The 16,009-nt window shown below is 42.6% G+C and overlaps 1 protein-coding gene across 2 annotated transcripts; it reads right to left on the reverse strand.

Moving 5' to 3' along the window:
- Positions 1-5,046: 5,046 nt before the first annotated feature.
- LOC109873737 (BCL2/adenovirus E1B 19 kDa protein-interacting protein 3-like) lies at positions 5,047-15,676 on the reverse strand. 2 transcript variants are annotated; one of them, XR_002252620.2, is made up of 7 exons: positions 15,490-15,562; positions 10,437-10,683; positions 8,746-8,833; positions 8,104-8,207; positions 7,716-7,865; positions 6,419-7,006; positions 5,053-6,283 (listed from the first exon to the last, which is right to left on the reverse strand). XR_002252620.2 is itself a non-coding variant. In XM_020465433.2 (6 exons), the coding sequence occupies exons 1-6, from the start codon at positions 15,557-15,559 to the stop codon at positions 6,958-6,960; spliced, it is 708 nt and encodes a 235-aa protein (XP_020321022.1). In that variant the 5' UTR covers positions 15,560-15,676; the 3' UTR covers positions 5,047-6,957. The 2 variants fall into 2 exon arrangements, 1 of the variants encoding a protein (XP_020321022.1); XM_020465433.2 differs by having other exon boundaries at positions 5,047-7,006; positions 15,490-15,676.
- Positions 15,677-16,009: the final 333 nt, after the last annotated feature.

A 16,009-nucleotide genomic window follows, 5' to 3' on the forward strand; every position in this document is an offset into this window, starting at 1 on the left:
TTCCCACCTTAGTTTGTGGGATCTTGATTTTGTATATTTGCTGTGTAGCCTGCAGATCTTTATGTTCGCTTTGTATTTAGTTGTTTTTCGGTGTTCATTTGAATAAAAGTAAGATGTTCGCCTACAATGCTGCACCTTGGTCTCCTCATTCTAACGAACGTAACAACAACATTTGAGAGAAATAACCTTTTTGTGAATTTTGGGGATCTTTTATTTCAGCTCATAAAACATGGGACCAACACTTTACATGTTGTGATTATATTTTTGTTCAGTGTATTATGAAGGTGGAATGATGTCTAGGCATGCCATCCCATGTATGCATACATTATTACAAAGGAAGTAGAACTGAATTCTAGGATAATTCCTATTTGTATCCCCCCCTTCATTGATTACCATTAATTACTGTTCTGCCTCATGTCCCACTTGTTAGAGAAGAATTGGCGTGAGGGTGAATTTTTCTTGGATGCTGCTCAACAGCCACTGACTCAGCTGATTCAGGAAGCCGTACTGACTGTTTATCCGAGTCAACCACTTCGCCACATGCCAGGCTGAGTATCAAAAGGTTCAGTGCAATTGTGTTAAGATCAAGTTACACTTCCCTTTAGAGTCTGACTCTCAGTATCTGTGTCATTTGTATTGTCAGAGTGTACGAGTATTGCATAACTTCACCATATTGACACACATATCAGTAATTTCTACTGAACATGAATTTCATATAGGCTACAAACATACAGAGACACACAAAGCAGAGCCTCGCCTCATACTCATTTTCACCACTAGAGGACAGTATTCTTCATTAGGCACTGAACCAGAAAATACACTGAGTACACCAAACATTAGGAATTCTTGATACCAGTCACGGTTGGTGCCGTTGAAGATGATGGAAGATGATAAAAAATGAGCATGTCCTTATTTCTATTACAGCATATTGGATGACTGTCATTCATATTCCATTCAACCAAATCAATCTAACATCAATAGGTTTAGGCTACTACAGTACATGATACTTTAATTTTCCCTATACGCATCATGAGGTTGCTACAAACTAACCTATTAATGAAAGGTTACAACGTAGGTGCACAGGTCGAGAGAAATTTGAGTAATCAAGGTGACAGACATTGACACATTCAATATTGACTTGCACGCTCTTGCATGTGTCTAGCTGAATTAGGGTGTAATCTTTACTCCAACAGTTACAAACGAGAGTTTCTATTGGACAATATCAGGCATGTTTATTCCTGTTTCATTCCATTTGCTTCCATTTAAGAATTGTTTTTCAACAGAATCGATGGAATGAATACACCCCAGATCACATGCAAACACAGTTCACTTTCCTAGCAGCCACATAAAAAAAGCATGATCCCTTTGATCATTGTATTCCTTCTCGCATCTACGCGCTCACCTTCGCTCACATTTTCCCTTCGCTTGTGGTCAACACATCAGCTTTCTGTGACCAGTCAAAAAAAACTTTCCAAGCCAAACCTTCATATCATAACTTCTAACCGCTACACACAGCCTACATCGTTGTCACCGTGTTAATGTCACAGTGAACATAGCTACTAGAATTAGCGTGTTAGTAAACCCACTACAATCATGCAGTACCGCAAGCAGTTCAGCAGTTACACCGGCAGGCCCGATGACAATAAATTTAAAAACCAAAAGCTTATCTTGACTTGAAAGTGTTCCAATGTTGGATAGACATAGCCAGCTACCTAACATACAAGCCCTCTCTGTTTGACCCTGGTTTTTGAGTTGGCTAAACTCACTAGTAAGTGAAAGTGAAAAAGAATACAACAAAATATCTCTCTCTCTCTTGCTTCTCCTTTATTTGGGAAGAAATTCATTTGTTCAAAGCTGTTCAACTACTGCCTTTCTCTTTGAGTCAACTTCTCACCATATTTTATACACTGCAGTGCTAGCTAGCTGTACCTTATGCTTTCAGACCTAGATTCATTATCTGATCCTTTGATTGGGTGGACAACATGGCAGTTCATGCTGCAAGAGCTCTGATAGGTTGGAGGATGTCCTCTGGAAGTTGTCATAACTATTGTGTAAGTCTATGGAACCATGAGCCTCCTAGGTTTTGTATTGAAGTCAATGTACGCAGAGGAGGACAGAAACTAGCTGTCTTCTGGCTACACCATGGTGCTACCCTATAGAATTCTAGAGGATACTGTAGACCTTCATTGCAAAACAATGTGTTTTAATAAATTATTTGGTGACGTGAATATGTTTAGTATAGTTTATATAAAATGTATAACTTTTTAAGTGTTTCCCAATTTTTATTTGTATGAAATTCACTGAAGAGAATGGTCCACCCCTTCCTCCTCTGAGGAGCCTCCACTGCTTCATACACATGGGAAACTGTTGAGCATGAAAAACCCAACAGTGTTGCAGTTCTTGACACTCAAACCGCTGTGCCTGGCACCTACTACCATAACCTGTTCAAAGGCACTTAAATCTTTTGTCTTACCCATTCACCCTCTGAATGGCACACATACACAATCCACATACAAAATCCAGCTGCAACATCGAGAGCATCCTGACTGGTTGCATCACTGCCTGGTACGGCAATTGCTAGGCCTCCGACCGCAAGGCACTACAGAGGGTAGTGCGTATGGCCCAGTACATCACTGGGGCTTAGCTGCCTGCCATTCAGGACCTTTACACCAGACGGTGTCAGAGGAAGGCCCTAAAAATCTTCAAAGACCCCAGCCACTCTCTACTACCTCATGGCAAGGGGTACCGGAGTGCCAATTCTAGGACAAAAAGGCTTCTCAACAGTTTTTACCCCCAAGCCATAAGACTCACGAACAGGTAATCAAATGGCTACCCGGACTATCTGCTTTGTGTGTCCCGCCAACCCCTCTTTTACGCTACTGCTACTCTCTGTCCATCATATATGCATAGTCAGTTTAACCATATCTACATGTACATACTACCTCAATCAACCTGACTAACCGGTGTCTGTACGTAGGCTCGCTACTTTTATAGCCTCGCTACTGTCTTTTTACTGTTGTTTTATTTCTTTACTTACCTATTGTTCACCTAATACCTTTTTTTTGCACTATTGGTTAGAGCCTGTAAGTAAGCATTTCACTGTAAGGTGATTTGATTTGATGTCTTAATTGTCTCAAGGCGTCAAAATCATTCTTTAACCTGTCTCCTCCCTTTCATCTGCACTGATTGAAGGGGATTTATCAGGTTACATGAATAAGGGATCTTAGCTTTCACCTGGTCAGTCTATGGGGCGGCAGGTAGCCTAGTGGTTAGAGCGTTGGGCCAGTAACAGGAAGGTTGCTGGATGGAATCCCTGAGCTGACAAGGTAAAAAAAATTGTTCTGCCCCTGAGAAAGGCAGTTAACCCACTGTTCCCCAGGAGCTGAAGACGTGGATGTCGATTAAGGCAGCCCTCTGCCCCTCTCTGATTCAGAGGGGTTGGGTTAAATGCGGAATACACATTTCAGTTGAATACATTCAGTTGGACAACTGATTTTCTATGTCATAGAAAGAGCAGGTGTTGTTCACCAGTGGTTGGTGAGACCTCTACAGTAAATCTGTGCTGTGCCTACAGAAAGCCAGAGGTCACTAAAAGGGGTTTCACTGATTGATAATTTGAACCTAATCAGTTTAGTAACAGGATGTGTGTGAGTGCGAAAGAGAGAGGTGGTTACTTTCCAGTTGAGGAGCTTAAAAAGAGATCCAAAATCATGTTAGAAGCAACAACACAGTGTTGTCAGTGTTGACTCCATGCACTTACATAAAGACAGCGATATGAGAAACAACAAGAGAGGGACAATGTCCAGGAAGAGAAAGAGGTTCCAGTCAGCAGAACCAGGCCTGTGGCCTCCCTAGGGACATTCAGGGAGAGACATGACGAGCTCCATTGCAGGTGCGCACTCTGCTAAACATTTGGTGTTGTGTATGCCTGACCAGTTCCAAATGAAGGCTCTGGAATATGACAACTGACTGAGTGTTATAGGCTGAGGTATGAGGACTGGCTAGAAGCCATATCACCCTGCCTCTACCTGTTGGCTTTTATCTGAAGCAAAGCAGGAATGGGTTCTGGCTGGTACCTGGGTAGGAGCTGAAAGGGGTGTCTCTCCAATGCATTCAACCAAATTTCCTTCTGACCACAATAGTTGTTTAGGAAAATACCAAAATCATGACAATAGTGAGATGATGCATTTAAGTTTGTGTGTGTTTCTAAACTGAACAAAAAATATAAACGCTACAAGTGTTGATTCAATGTTTCATGAGCTGAAATAAAAGATCCCAAACATTTTCCATATGCACGCAACGCTTATTTCTCTCAAATGCTGAGCACAAATTGGTTTACATCCCTGTTAGTGAACATTTCTCCCTTGCCAAGATAATCCATCCACCTGACAGGTGTGGCATATCAAAAAGTTGACTAAACAGCATGATCATTACACAGGTTCACCTTGTGCCGGGGACAATAAAAGACCACTCAAAAAGGTGCAGTTTTGTCACACAATGCCATAATGCCAAAGATGTCTCAAGTTTTGAGGGAGCATGCAATTGGCATGCTGACTGCAGGAATTGCAGGAAATGAACCACAGATCATTGAGTGGTTCATTTCTCTACCATAAGCCACCTCCTACATAATTGTAGAGAATTTGGCAGTATGTCCAACCGGCCTCACAACCGCAGACCACGTGTAACCACGCCAGCCTAGGATCTCCACATCCAGCTTTTTCACCTGCAGGATTGTATGAGACCAGCCACCTGATGAAACTGAGGAGTATTTCTGTCTGAAATAAAGCCCTTTTGTGGGGAAAAACTCATTCTGATTGGTTGGGCCTGGCTCCCAAGTTGGTGGGCCTATGCCCTTCCAGACTCACCCATGGCCACACCCCTGCAGCTTCATGTGAAATCCATTGATTAGGGCCCATTGAATTTATTTCAATTGACAGATTTTCTTATATGAACTGTAACTCTGTAAAATCGTTGAAATTGTCGCATGTTGTGTTTATATTTTTGTTCAGTGTAGTTGATCAATCACAAAAGAATCCTTAGCAACAATTCAGCTTGATTCAGGGAATTTTATTGACAAATTATTTTTTACATTTTCCAATGAGGGGAAAAAACATCAAATGAAATCAAAAGGATGTGTATGATAATAACTATTGTTACCATAGCAGTCTTGAGGGGAACCATTTCTACACATCCCTTTTCCTTTTCACTTTGGGCCTTGCAAGGTGTCTTTCTAACATAATCTTCATTCAATCCCTGTAGTTCCATCTCATCATAGCTACATGCTCGGTCTGTTCAGACTCCAATGTCACAACAATACAGACAATAAAACTCATTGAGAAAAAACAACTCTAAAAACATGCCATGGACTAGCCTCTCAATGTCACAGGCAGACAGTGAGACCAAAAGAACCACAATGGAGGCTTGGGAACAGAGGTGAGGCACGTGGTTACTCAGAACAGTTGAGTTTCAAGGTGGACCTCAGTTCCTTTTGGCAGTTGTGTAGAAGGGAGATACAAATAAGATACTGTATACAAGAGGTTGATCTCAGCAAGGTCCAATGGTGGAGTTAGTACAAACAGCACATTGTGTCAACTTTGAAATACTGCTGTCCATCTTGGAGCACTGTGACATAGGTCGCCGTGACAGTCAGAGCATGCTTAAGTTTGGACATGGGGTTGTGCCTCTCAAACAATTCTGCATCTGGACTCCATTCCAGCTCCTGCTATCAGTGTGGTGAAACATCAGGGTTTATCTCTCTCCAGCTGGACTAACAACCCACATGAGCTTGTTCTTAAGTGTATGCATGTATGTTGTACAGGTGCGTAAGGTGGGAAGTTGACCTGTCACAGTTGTGCAGGCATATCAGAGGTCTATCCAGTGAACCAGGCCTAAATAACTGGGCCCATGATATGTTGTAGAGAACTCAAAACAGACAAACAAGAGAATGACACGCAACAGAACAAACACACCACCCCAGTGTGGCTACCCAACTTCCACCCACAAAACAACTGTGTCAGTTTACATTTAATAGGAGGAATATATCCATCGTTTTCCAGTCATTCATGTCAGTTTTGAAAATTGTTTAAAATGCATTTGAAATGACAGACATTTTTATAATGATTAACAACTGGATGCATGTGTAATATGATATTTTCCATCAAGGTGTAGACATATTCCTGATACCATAGGTCTTGTAGACATCTCATCTGGCAGGCCAAGCAGATTCCCTCCAGTGCACAGCGTCAGGTGGTTGTGGGTTTGAGATGGCCACTATGGTAACACCCTTCATAATCATAAACCCAGGCTTCGTTATAAATACACCACTGGTGGTAAAATACATTTATACGAAAATACCATAACTATAGTAAATTGTGTTTCTACTTCTGAACAAAATGATGACTTTCAAAGGCATGCTCACATCTTCAGGTTAGCTTCTTTCTTTCTGAATTTGGTTGGACCTGTTCAGGGTTTGAGAGTTTCACCCAACCACCGTTGTAGGTGGCACGATCTTGGGCTACTTCTATCTTCAAAATCTGTAGGGCAGACAGCTCTCTCTCGTACAACCAGGCAATTACAGAGTGCTGGAGCTAGTGTGTAGAAGAGTTAGGTTTGGTTTTACGCTTTGCCGCTTCCCAAAATACCCACCCAAACAGGAGCAAAGGGGAATATGGTCTTACTCTGGAAGCAGTCAGAAAATGACTGATAGAAAGGGGGGCAGGGGGTAAAATAAGAGAAAGGGCAACGCATCTGTCCTGAGAACAGCACATCTCAGGTCTGCGCAGGATACAGGAAGAGGAAATGCTTTGACAGGTGGGAAAAAGCACAGAGAGAGAGAGAGAGAAAGAGGGGTAAGGGAGAGAGGGAAAGTTTGAGGAGAGACGGGCATTCTTTGCAAAACAGCAACATTTCCCCCCCCAAAATTACAGCCATTCCTCAGGCACTTCTTCAGTTTCCCGCTCAGAAAGAGCTTGTAGGGGGTGTGGTCAACCTCTTCCCAATGTACACCCTGAAGGGGGAGAGAGGGAGAGGGCAGTTACACCCTGAGTCATTAACTAGTAGGTTGATAAGTGACAGGTGGAGTGTGTCCCTGTCATGTAATGTATAATGTATGCTGTCATAAAGTGTGTGTTAAGGGTGTGGTGCAGGTGTATATCCATGTCAGCAGCAGCTGTTTTACCAGCCAGACACAGACATAAACAGGGTTGGAGAATTGCAGCTTCCCTCTGTCTGCTGCCGCCACACACCCTCTGCTGGTCTATACAGAAAACTGCATGGAAGTGTGTGTGTGTGTGTGTGTGTGTGTGAGCAGGTATGAGTCAGAGTTCTGCAGTTCTGTTCTATGGGTATCTGATTTCCAGTAAACAAAACAGTCCTCTCAATTTTCCTAACCACATTCTATATTGGATCGGATTGGAGTTTTCTAATGTTATGTTAACTGTAACAAAAGGAAATTAAAAGCTGTTCATGAGATTATATTTGGGAATTGCTGTGTTTGTCTACATTCATCTATGAATAGAGTGTTTACTTGGCCAGTTAACGGCTAAATAATGGAAAATGTTATTCTGCAGGCAGACCCATTGATGGGTTGAAACAAACATTCCATAAATGTCATCACTCGGCTTTTTCACTACCATAAAAAAAGTGACATCACATTTATCACAGAAATGATTGCCGAGCTGAGGTTGATGGCCAAATAGTGTCCTATGTTCTCTTACCCCAGCCCCAGAACCAGGATGTGTGACAGTAACAGCGAGGGGATGAACACTTTGAGGAACTCTGAAGAGAAGACGCCTCCTTTCTTCATCGCCCTTGTGTTTCTCATGCTGAGTGTATCTGAACGCCGGGGGTGGCGGAAATGGAACTCCCTACAGGCAACAACACATTATAGTTACCATATAGTAACGTCAACATCATCATCAAGTTTACCATTCACTCGTCAACGAAAAACCAAAGTTGTCCATAACAGTATAATTCATCTTCTCTTCATCATGTCAAAATGTTCAGTCCAAGTAGTATAATGCAAACACACTAGGATTTACCAAGGAGACCAGATACACTAAGACTTGTATGTTTTAGGAGCAATGGGCTGTGTACATCACTCACTTAGGGGGAATGTTCTCGGGCCGACTGGACCAGTCTGCTACCCAGTCGGAGTCCTTCATGAGGATATCCATGTCCTTCTCCTTCTCCAGGGCATCCTCCTCTGACTGCACAGGAACACACACAGAGCATTAGGACACTGATTTAAGTCAAATCAACAAGCCCATCCAACTCATCCTAGGTTGAGCCACTAAGACTATATGGCTGATCACCCATACAATACAGACCTTACAATAAACCCTGTGTGTGAGGCTGCCATGGTTACAGGCACATAGAGTCAAGTCTCCATTCATCAACAGACAAGAGTGTGGCTTTTCCATGTCATCCACTGACAGTGTGTGTGTGTGTGTGTGTGTGTGTGTGTGTGTGTGTGTGTGTGTGTGTGTGTGTGTGTGTGTGTGTGTGTGTGTGTGTGTGTGTGTGTGTGTGTGTGTGTAACTGCAATGGAACCTGAAGCTGTGGCTACTGCCATGCCCATGGAGTCAAACCCACCGGGTCTGGGTTTCATGCCGCCATCACCATAGTAACAAATGCTATGGTTGTCATTCACATGGATACAGAGAGTGAGGGAAGCAGCAGGTTATATTGCCATGGAAACAGACAAGTGACGTAGGCAGCTCAGGCAGACGGAGCAATAACTCTTACTTGGCTGTCTCTCCTGCTGCTCACGTCCACATCAAATATGATCTGTCCATCATGATCATCCTCCTGGGGACTATGAGGCCGGGGAGGACTGTAGGGAGGATCAAACAACAAAATAACAAACTGTTACAGCCAATCACTGCACTCCAAGTCTTTTCTCCCTTGGTGAAAGAGAATGTAGGCAGTAATCAGGTTGAAGTTTTGGGGCATGTTCAAATTCCCAATATATTAATAGAGAGATTTTATCTCTAATGGCTAAATGTGCATGCAGATCTTGCCTCTATTAGGATCTCACTTTGCCTCTTAGCCTGCAACCTCAAAGTGGATGGATGAGTCTGGATGAGTCTGTCTATCTGTGAGCTTCTGCAGTAAGCTGTTGTAGAAACACACCTGGTAAACATTGTCAGGTGACTCATTGACAGCTGACTGACTCCGGGTGATCAGATAAGCCTGGGTTTATAGCAGGCAGCCTCATGGGTCAGAAATGGAAAGCACACAGTGTGAGTGGATTTAAGTTTGGTGGGGAACATCACCCTGTGCACACACAGCTGATGAGGATGTTGTTTCCTATTGTAAATCGATTGTATTTACATCGCCATCACAGCACAATTCACACTACATGACTTCAGATATTAAATCACATTCATTTTGGGCTAGTACGTGGGAAATCAAAAGATTTTTAACCCTCCTGCTGTGTTCCGGTCGAATTGGACCGATTTACAAGTTCTCTCTGAAAAATGTAGTTCATTTAATCTGATTGTAATAAGGTTCCATGACTTTGTCCACACAGGGCATCTGAACACACAAAATACATTTTAATGATTTTCATAACATTGTGGGTGTTTTATTTAACTTTTGTACACCTGTGTTGTTCCTGGTCAAAAATGACCGATCATTAGAAATTAATGGGTGAGACTACAATTAGTGTATAAAACTGAGTTCAGGCACATGCCCATTCATCAGATGGACACACTTCCTCTCCCAGACCCCCACATGCATGTGTGTTTGAGCACACACACACACACACACACACACACACACACACACACACACACACACACACCTTCTTGGTTTCCATGGCAACCCCAAGGGAAACTTTCCCCAATATAATCTTTCCCCCACAGGCACCACACCTGTTGGTATTCTCACAAACAATCACAACATTGTTTCAATAATATATAGAACTTTTCTCACAGCTCTGGAATATAAAAACTTTCTTGAGGCCTTGCTCACAATTCATTCTGTGGCAGCACAATGACCAAACGATATACTGTATGTGAGGCTCTTGATCATATCTTTGATCATGACACTGGTGAGGAGAGAGTCCGTTTTCAACTTTGACACAAAGTAGTCTGTGATAAATAGCACAATATGTTTCATTTGAGTATTTGTTATTGTTAAAATAATCCATACATGATGCTTTTTTTTACTCAAAAACGAGTTGTATGAGCTCAGGTCAACGAGGCCTACAGGCCATAAATAGCAAATAGAAGTTCAAAACTTGTAATGTTCACAAGAACTTAAGTTGATAAAAAGATCTAACACAACATTAGATGATAATATATGTATTATTATGGATTTATTCATTTTGGACCGGGAACACAGAATGAATTAACATGAAAGGACCTCAACAGGGGGGTAATGATCTACCTAGTTTTCCAAGGCCAAGATTCGAACTGTACTCTGCCCCCTACCTGTCACAGGAAGAGTTGCTGCGGCTGGACTCATGCTGAGCGTCCAGTAGAATCCTCTCCATGTCTCCATTATGGATGGAGGATGAGGAGGGCACGTGCTCCAGTCCCCCCACCATGGACTCAACCTCCTCCTCCACCTGAGGCAGGGGGAGCAGCTCCAGAGCCTGGCCTACGGCAGAGGCAGACTGGGACAACCTCGCTGCAGTTGTGACCGCAGCTCTGTTCATCTCCAACTCCACCCAGGACCCTGAGGACAAGCACACATGGTACACATGACATTGGTTCCATTCCGAAGTAAGGGGAGAATAAGCAAATGTATCCCCATTGAGCTCTAGAGAGCAACTTTGGTTTGTTTTTGTATCTCATTGTTGATGTTATTACTATGGTTTCTGTTAGAGCAGACCTTGGGACATTGAGCCTGTATGCTAAACAAAAAATTATAAGAAAAACATTGATGTTTTTTTCTGATTAAAAAAACCAAACATTCAAAAGACAATGTAGACAAGGGAAAATGAAGGGTATAAAGATCAAACAACATTTTATTTGTCACGTTTTATAAACAACAGGTGAAAATGCTGACTTACTAACAGTGAAATGCTTACTGTCCCTTCCCAACAAGGTAGAGAGAAAAATAGAACAATTAAAATAAAAAAACTATGACACACAGAATAAATACACAATGAGTAACTATAACTTGACTATATTACACAGGGTAACAGTACTGAGTCGATGTGCAGGGGTAAGAGGCAACTGAGATGGATATGTACATAAAGGTAGGGGTAAAGTGACTAGGCAACAGGATACATAATTAGCAGCAGCGTATGTGATGGGTAAAAATGGATCAATGCAGTCTGGGCAGCTATATACAGTACGCTCTACCCTCTGTAGCACCTTGCGGTCGGATGCCAAGCAGTGAGGCAGCCAATCAAGATGCTCTAGATTGTGCAGCTATAAAACTTTGAAGATCTGATGGCCCATGCCAAATATTTTCAGTCTCCTGAAGGGGAAGAGGTGTTGTCGTAACTTCTTTACTATTGAGTTGGTGTGTTTGGACCATGATAATTCCTTAGGGATGTGGACACAGAGGCACTTGAAGCACTCGACCTGCTCCACTACAGTCCTGTCGATGTGGATTGGGGTGTGTTCGGCCCTCCGTTTCCTGTAGTCCACGATCAGCTCCTTTGTCTTGCTGACATTCAGGTAGAGGTTTTTGTCCTGGCACCACACCACCTCACTGACCTCCTCCCTATTGGCTGCCTAATTGTCATCGGTGATCAGCATACCACCGTCGTGTTGTCAGCAAACTTAATGATGGTGTTGGGGTCGTGCACGGCCACTCAGTTGTGGGTAAACAGGGAGTACAGGAGGAAACTACACACACACCCGAGTTGAGGGTCAGTGTGGGGGGGGGGGTGTTGTTGCCTACTCTCACCACCTGGGGGCGGCTGTCAGGAAGTCCAGGATCCAGTTGCCAAGAGAGGTTTTTAGTCCCAAGGTCCTGAGCTTGGAGGGCACTGTGTTGAACGCTGAGCTAGACAGACAGAAAGTCTGGCAGAAACACACAACCAAGGAAGTTTAACTCTCCCTAAGCCGGTCTTGTGTCTATTTACTGCATGGTGAAAGGGCAGTAAATACCTCTGTGTGATGACAGTTTTTACAGTCCCTGCTGTGATATACAAGCCAGCTGATCATGCTCCTACATGAGCACAGGCAGGGACTGGCTACAGGGGAGAGTGCCAATAACAGCTAGGATACAAACTCTTCAGAGTAACACTGACACGAGTTTTGATTTGGCAATTTGAAATACATAAAGAAGCCACATCAGGCAACCAATACATGTACCACAATTGCCGAAGATTATATTTCCTTGTATTCTACAACGTAGATAATAGTACAAATAGAGAAAAACTCTGGAATGAGTAGGTGTGTCCAAAATTTGGCGGGAAACCACTGCTATATTGGTAGGCAAGTGGCTGCGGGGCAAGAGACATCCACATACTGTCACTGGAAAGACATCCAGTATCTCAATTGAATTCAAATGGCTTTATTGGCATGGGAAACATATGTGTACATTGCCAAAGCAAGTGAAATAGATAACAAACAAAAGTGAAATAAACAATAAAAAATGAACAGTAAATATTACACACAAAAGTTTAAAAGGAATAGACATATCAAATCGCTCTCTCATTTTCCATCACACATACTGCCAGAAACGAGGAAGCTAGAGCTCACAAGCAGAGCACATGATCTCATAGCCGAGAGAGTAAACAATCTGGTCATGTGACAGTTAGCCTAGCCGATTTAGCCTCTCAGTCAGTATCACTGGGTTGTCACTAGTTACCACAGCCACAAAGTCAGAAACCCCACCTATTTCTACAATTTCTCTTCTTAAAATGTTATTATAAACCTAACCTTAACCACACTGCTAACCGTACACCTAATCCTAACCTTAAAACAAAAAAAATGATCTAGACATATGATCTAGACATTTTTTTAAACCTTTGTGGCTATGGTAACTAGCGCAAACAGTTTTCGCTGGCCAGGCATTGGATGATAGCAGTCCCCATCCCCCTGCACGACTCAGCACCCAGGTTCATCCCAAGGATGACACAGTGGCGTGAGCCGAGCCACTATCTACAGCTATTGTCTATGCTCCATCGCCTAAACAAGGTTACCATGGCGCCGGTAGTGAGCCGAACGTTCTGGCTGCTGCTCTCTCTGTCGTGTAGCCATTATCAGCTGTTGTAGGAGGTCACAGAGAAGCCCAGGAAGCCTAGTGTTATGACCTGACCACCATCCACAACCCCTTGTCAAGCTGGCTTGAACCCCACAGGAACAAAGCCCACCAAAACCCCATGAAGCTCCTGGAGACCTGGCTTACTTGGTGTGGGGGATCCATGAAGCAGCATAAAAACTTGGAAGACATCCTGAAAATATTCAAACAAATGAGGTAGAGAAATATAGATCCTGGTTCGTTCTAACCATAAAATATATAGCCTAAACAATGGCGCCAAAGACTCACAAAAGAAGTGTGTGGATGGGAGTGAGATGGGCAATTCCACGGTAACAGAGTGATGATGAGACTGATTTTTCACCTTAAAATGTGTCAAACAAAAACCAATGATTGCAAAGTTAAACAAACCACACAACTCTATGCACAAGGACTACTTTTAACAAACTACTCTTTACAAAAACACATTTACTTGAAGAACAGTGCAGATGCAGAGATAGGTACCAAAGTTTTTTATCCGACAATGACACTTCAGTGGACAGGAAGCTTTACTCAATTCTGAGAATTACACAGCAAAAATGAGTGTCCACTTATTTATAGGCAGAGTGAGTAAGCTGTCTCTAGCAATAATAAACCTGTTCCCCCTCTGACCCTCACAGAAGCTAGCACGTAACTGACATGAGATGTACTCTCAAACTTCAGAATGAAAAGCTTCTGATCCCCAGCCTCACCACCCCCACTTTCGTACTCCACCCCTCCTGGCTCTGGTGTGTCCTGTAAAACGTTCTCCACTGTGTCCATAAATAAATCAGCGCGCCAAGTCAACGAGCCCCCCTGGTTCAGGGCTTGGTAATGCTCCACCACATCCAAACCCAGACCCATAAAGGCAGGTTAACACACAGCTGACTGTGTGATTACTCCAGAGGCATGGTATGTGTGACACTCTGATAAACACGTCCCTCAGTCCATTCCAGTCTGATAACATAGTCCATCAATATGTGCTAACAGGACAAATCCATATAGACACACTCATAACGACAAACACAGTTGAGTAGAAGACTCTGACAAAGGAAGATCACAATGCAATGTTAAGATTAAAATGTGTTACATGTATGTTTGGGGCTGATATAGTGAATACATCTGTAATAAAGCATATGGTATATGACATAGATCATTCTAGACTGATCATATTGTATTATTATTTTCCATTAGGTATCAGGCTTTATACAAATTGACCAGACTGTCGAGTGCAGCAATCCCTCATTGACAGGTGTGTTGAGGTAGGTGTAGCAGACACTCTTTGCTGGTCTACATATAAATTCACACTCGCAGATTAACTGGTCATGGATAGAAGGGATGCAGCCAATGTCAAAATGACGTCAAAAGTCGCATGTTCCGAGTCGCGTCGGGGAGATTTTTTCGCATTTAAACTAACCATAACCCCTTTCCTAATTAACCTAACCTGCTACGAAAAGTCACTTCTATCTGACATTAGCTGGATCCCATCTAGTCAAAACCAGATTAAATAGCCCAGTATGCTATGTGTATTGATTACATCGACGACAAGTAACGTTAGCTATTACACAGTTACACAATGCAAAATTAGCTGATTATGCAAAAGAAAATGAAGTATTATTTCAAAGTAGATTTCGTTAGGTTTTCGGAATGTTTTTTCCTCAGCCCTTGGGAATATGAACTATTACAACATTTTTAAATTCAGAACATTTGGCCAAACCCAATATTTGATATTTCAGACTTCTTTCTTCTTCTTCTTCCATCGCGTCTTGTTGCATAGAGATTTATAGAAGCCTCTATTCTATTTTAGCATGGGCAGCGCCATTGCGGGCATCCGCCATTTGAAAGTAGTCATAGTAGTCCACCACTGGGTGGAGGTTCCTGTGGGTTGTAGCCTCAATGGCGCTGCCCATGAGGTCATTGAAACTATAACTGCCATAGATAAAGAAGAGTCCTCCATTTATCTCTATGTCTTATTGCCATGAAAATCACCCCGCCTATTCAGCACCACGTGCATCAACGATTGGTTTTACTGATGGTCAATCATACAGTTTACACCGCCTCTTAAAATCCTATTGGTCCATGATACTGTCAATACAGAAATAGCACACCGTTCACGATGTTAGCCCTCCAACAACCCTTTTCCATGTCTACATAGAAAATCAACCCAAAGCTCAGTAGATTGGTTTATCTCTCAAAACCAGATAGTAAAGTATCAAAATACACAGTTTCAAATGATTTGACAAGTTTTCTAATAAACAATTAGAATGACAATGATATATAACCAAGCATTTCGAAGACACCTACCATTTAGTCCGTTGTTCTCTGATACAGCAGCAGCTTCGGACATCTTGCCTGTGTGCATGGTGGCTTGCATAAGACTGTCAATGGAACACGTGCACTTCCTCCACACATTCGGACGTGCGCGCAATCGCGTACCAAAACTGACCTGGGTCCCCTTTAATTTATTGTAGAGTAGCCACACAGTCACAGTATTTGTGTTTTGTTAGCTGATCTGGAACCAGTAGGTGGAACAGCAATATTCTTGAAACTCTGTGATGACGTCAGATAAGCCAGTTTGTTGACAAAGAAGGCAGTCGAGCAGGATAGACAAACATTATGTAACTGCTGGAAATGAGAGAAAATATCGGGGGGAAAAAATTATCAAATGGGCGTTCACTACTTTCACAATTACTGGCATCTGTATATTTCTGAGAACAGAATACCTTTTTAATTGGAGAATGTGCACATATGCATGTACCCAAGGTGCACAAAAACAAGTCCTTGTATAAGAATGTCATGTACCTGGGGAATAGTCCGTATTCAT

The sequence above is a fragment of the Oncorhynchus kisutch genome, linkage group LG29 (assembly GCF_002021735.2).
Source record: "Oncorhynchus kisutch isolate 150728-3 linkage group LG29, Okis_V2, whole genome shotgun sequence".
NCBI classification, from domain to species: domain Eukaryota; kingdom Metazoa; phylum Chordata; class Actinopteri; order Salmoniformes; family Salmonidae; genus Oncorhynchus; species Oncorhynchus kisutch.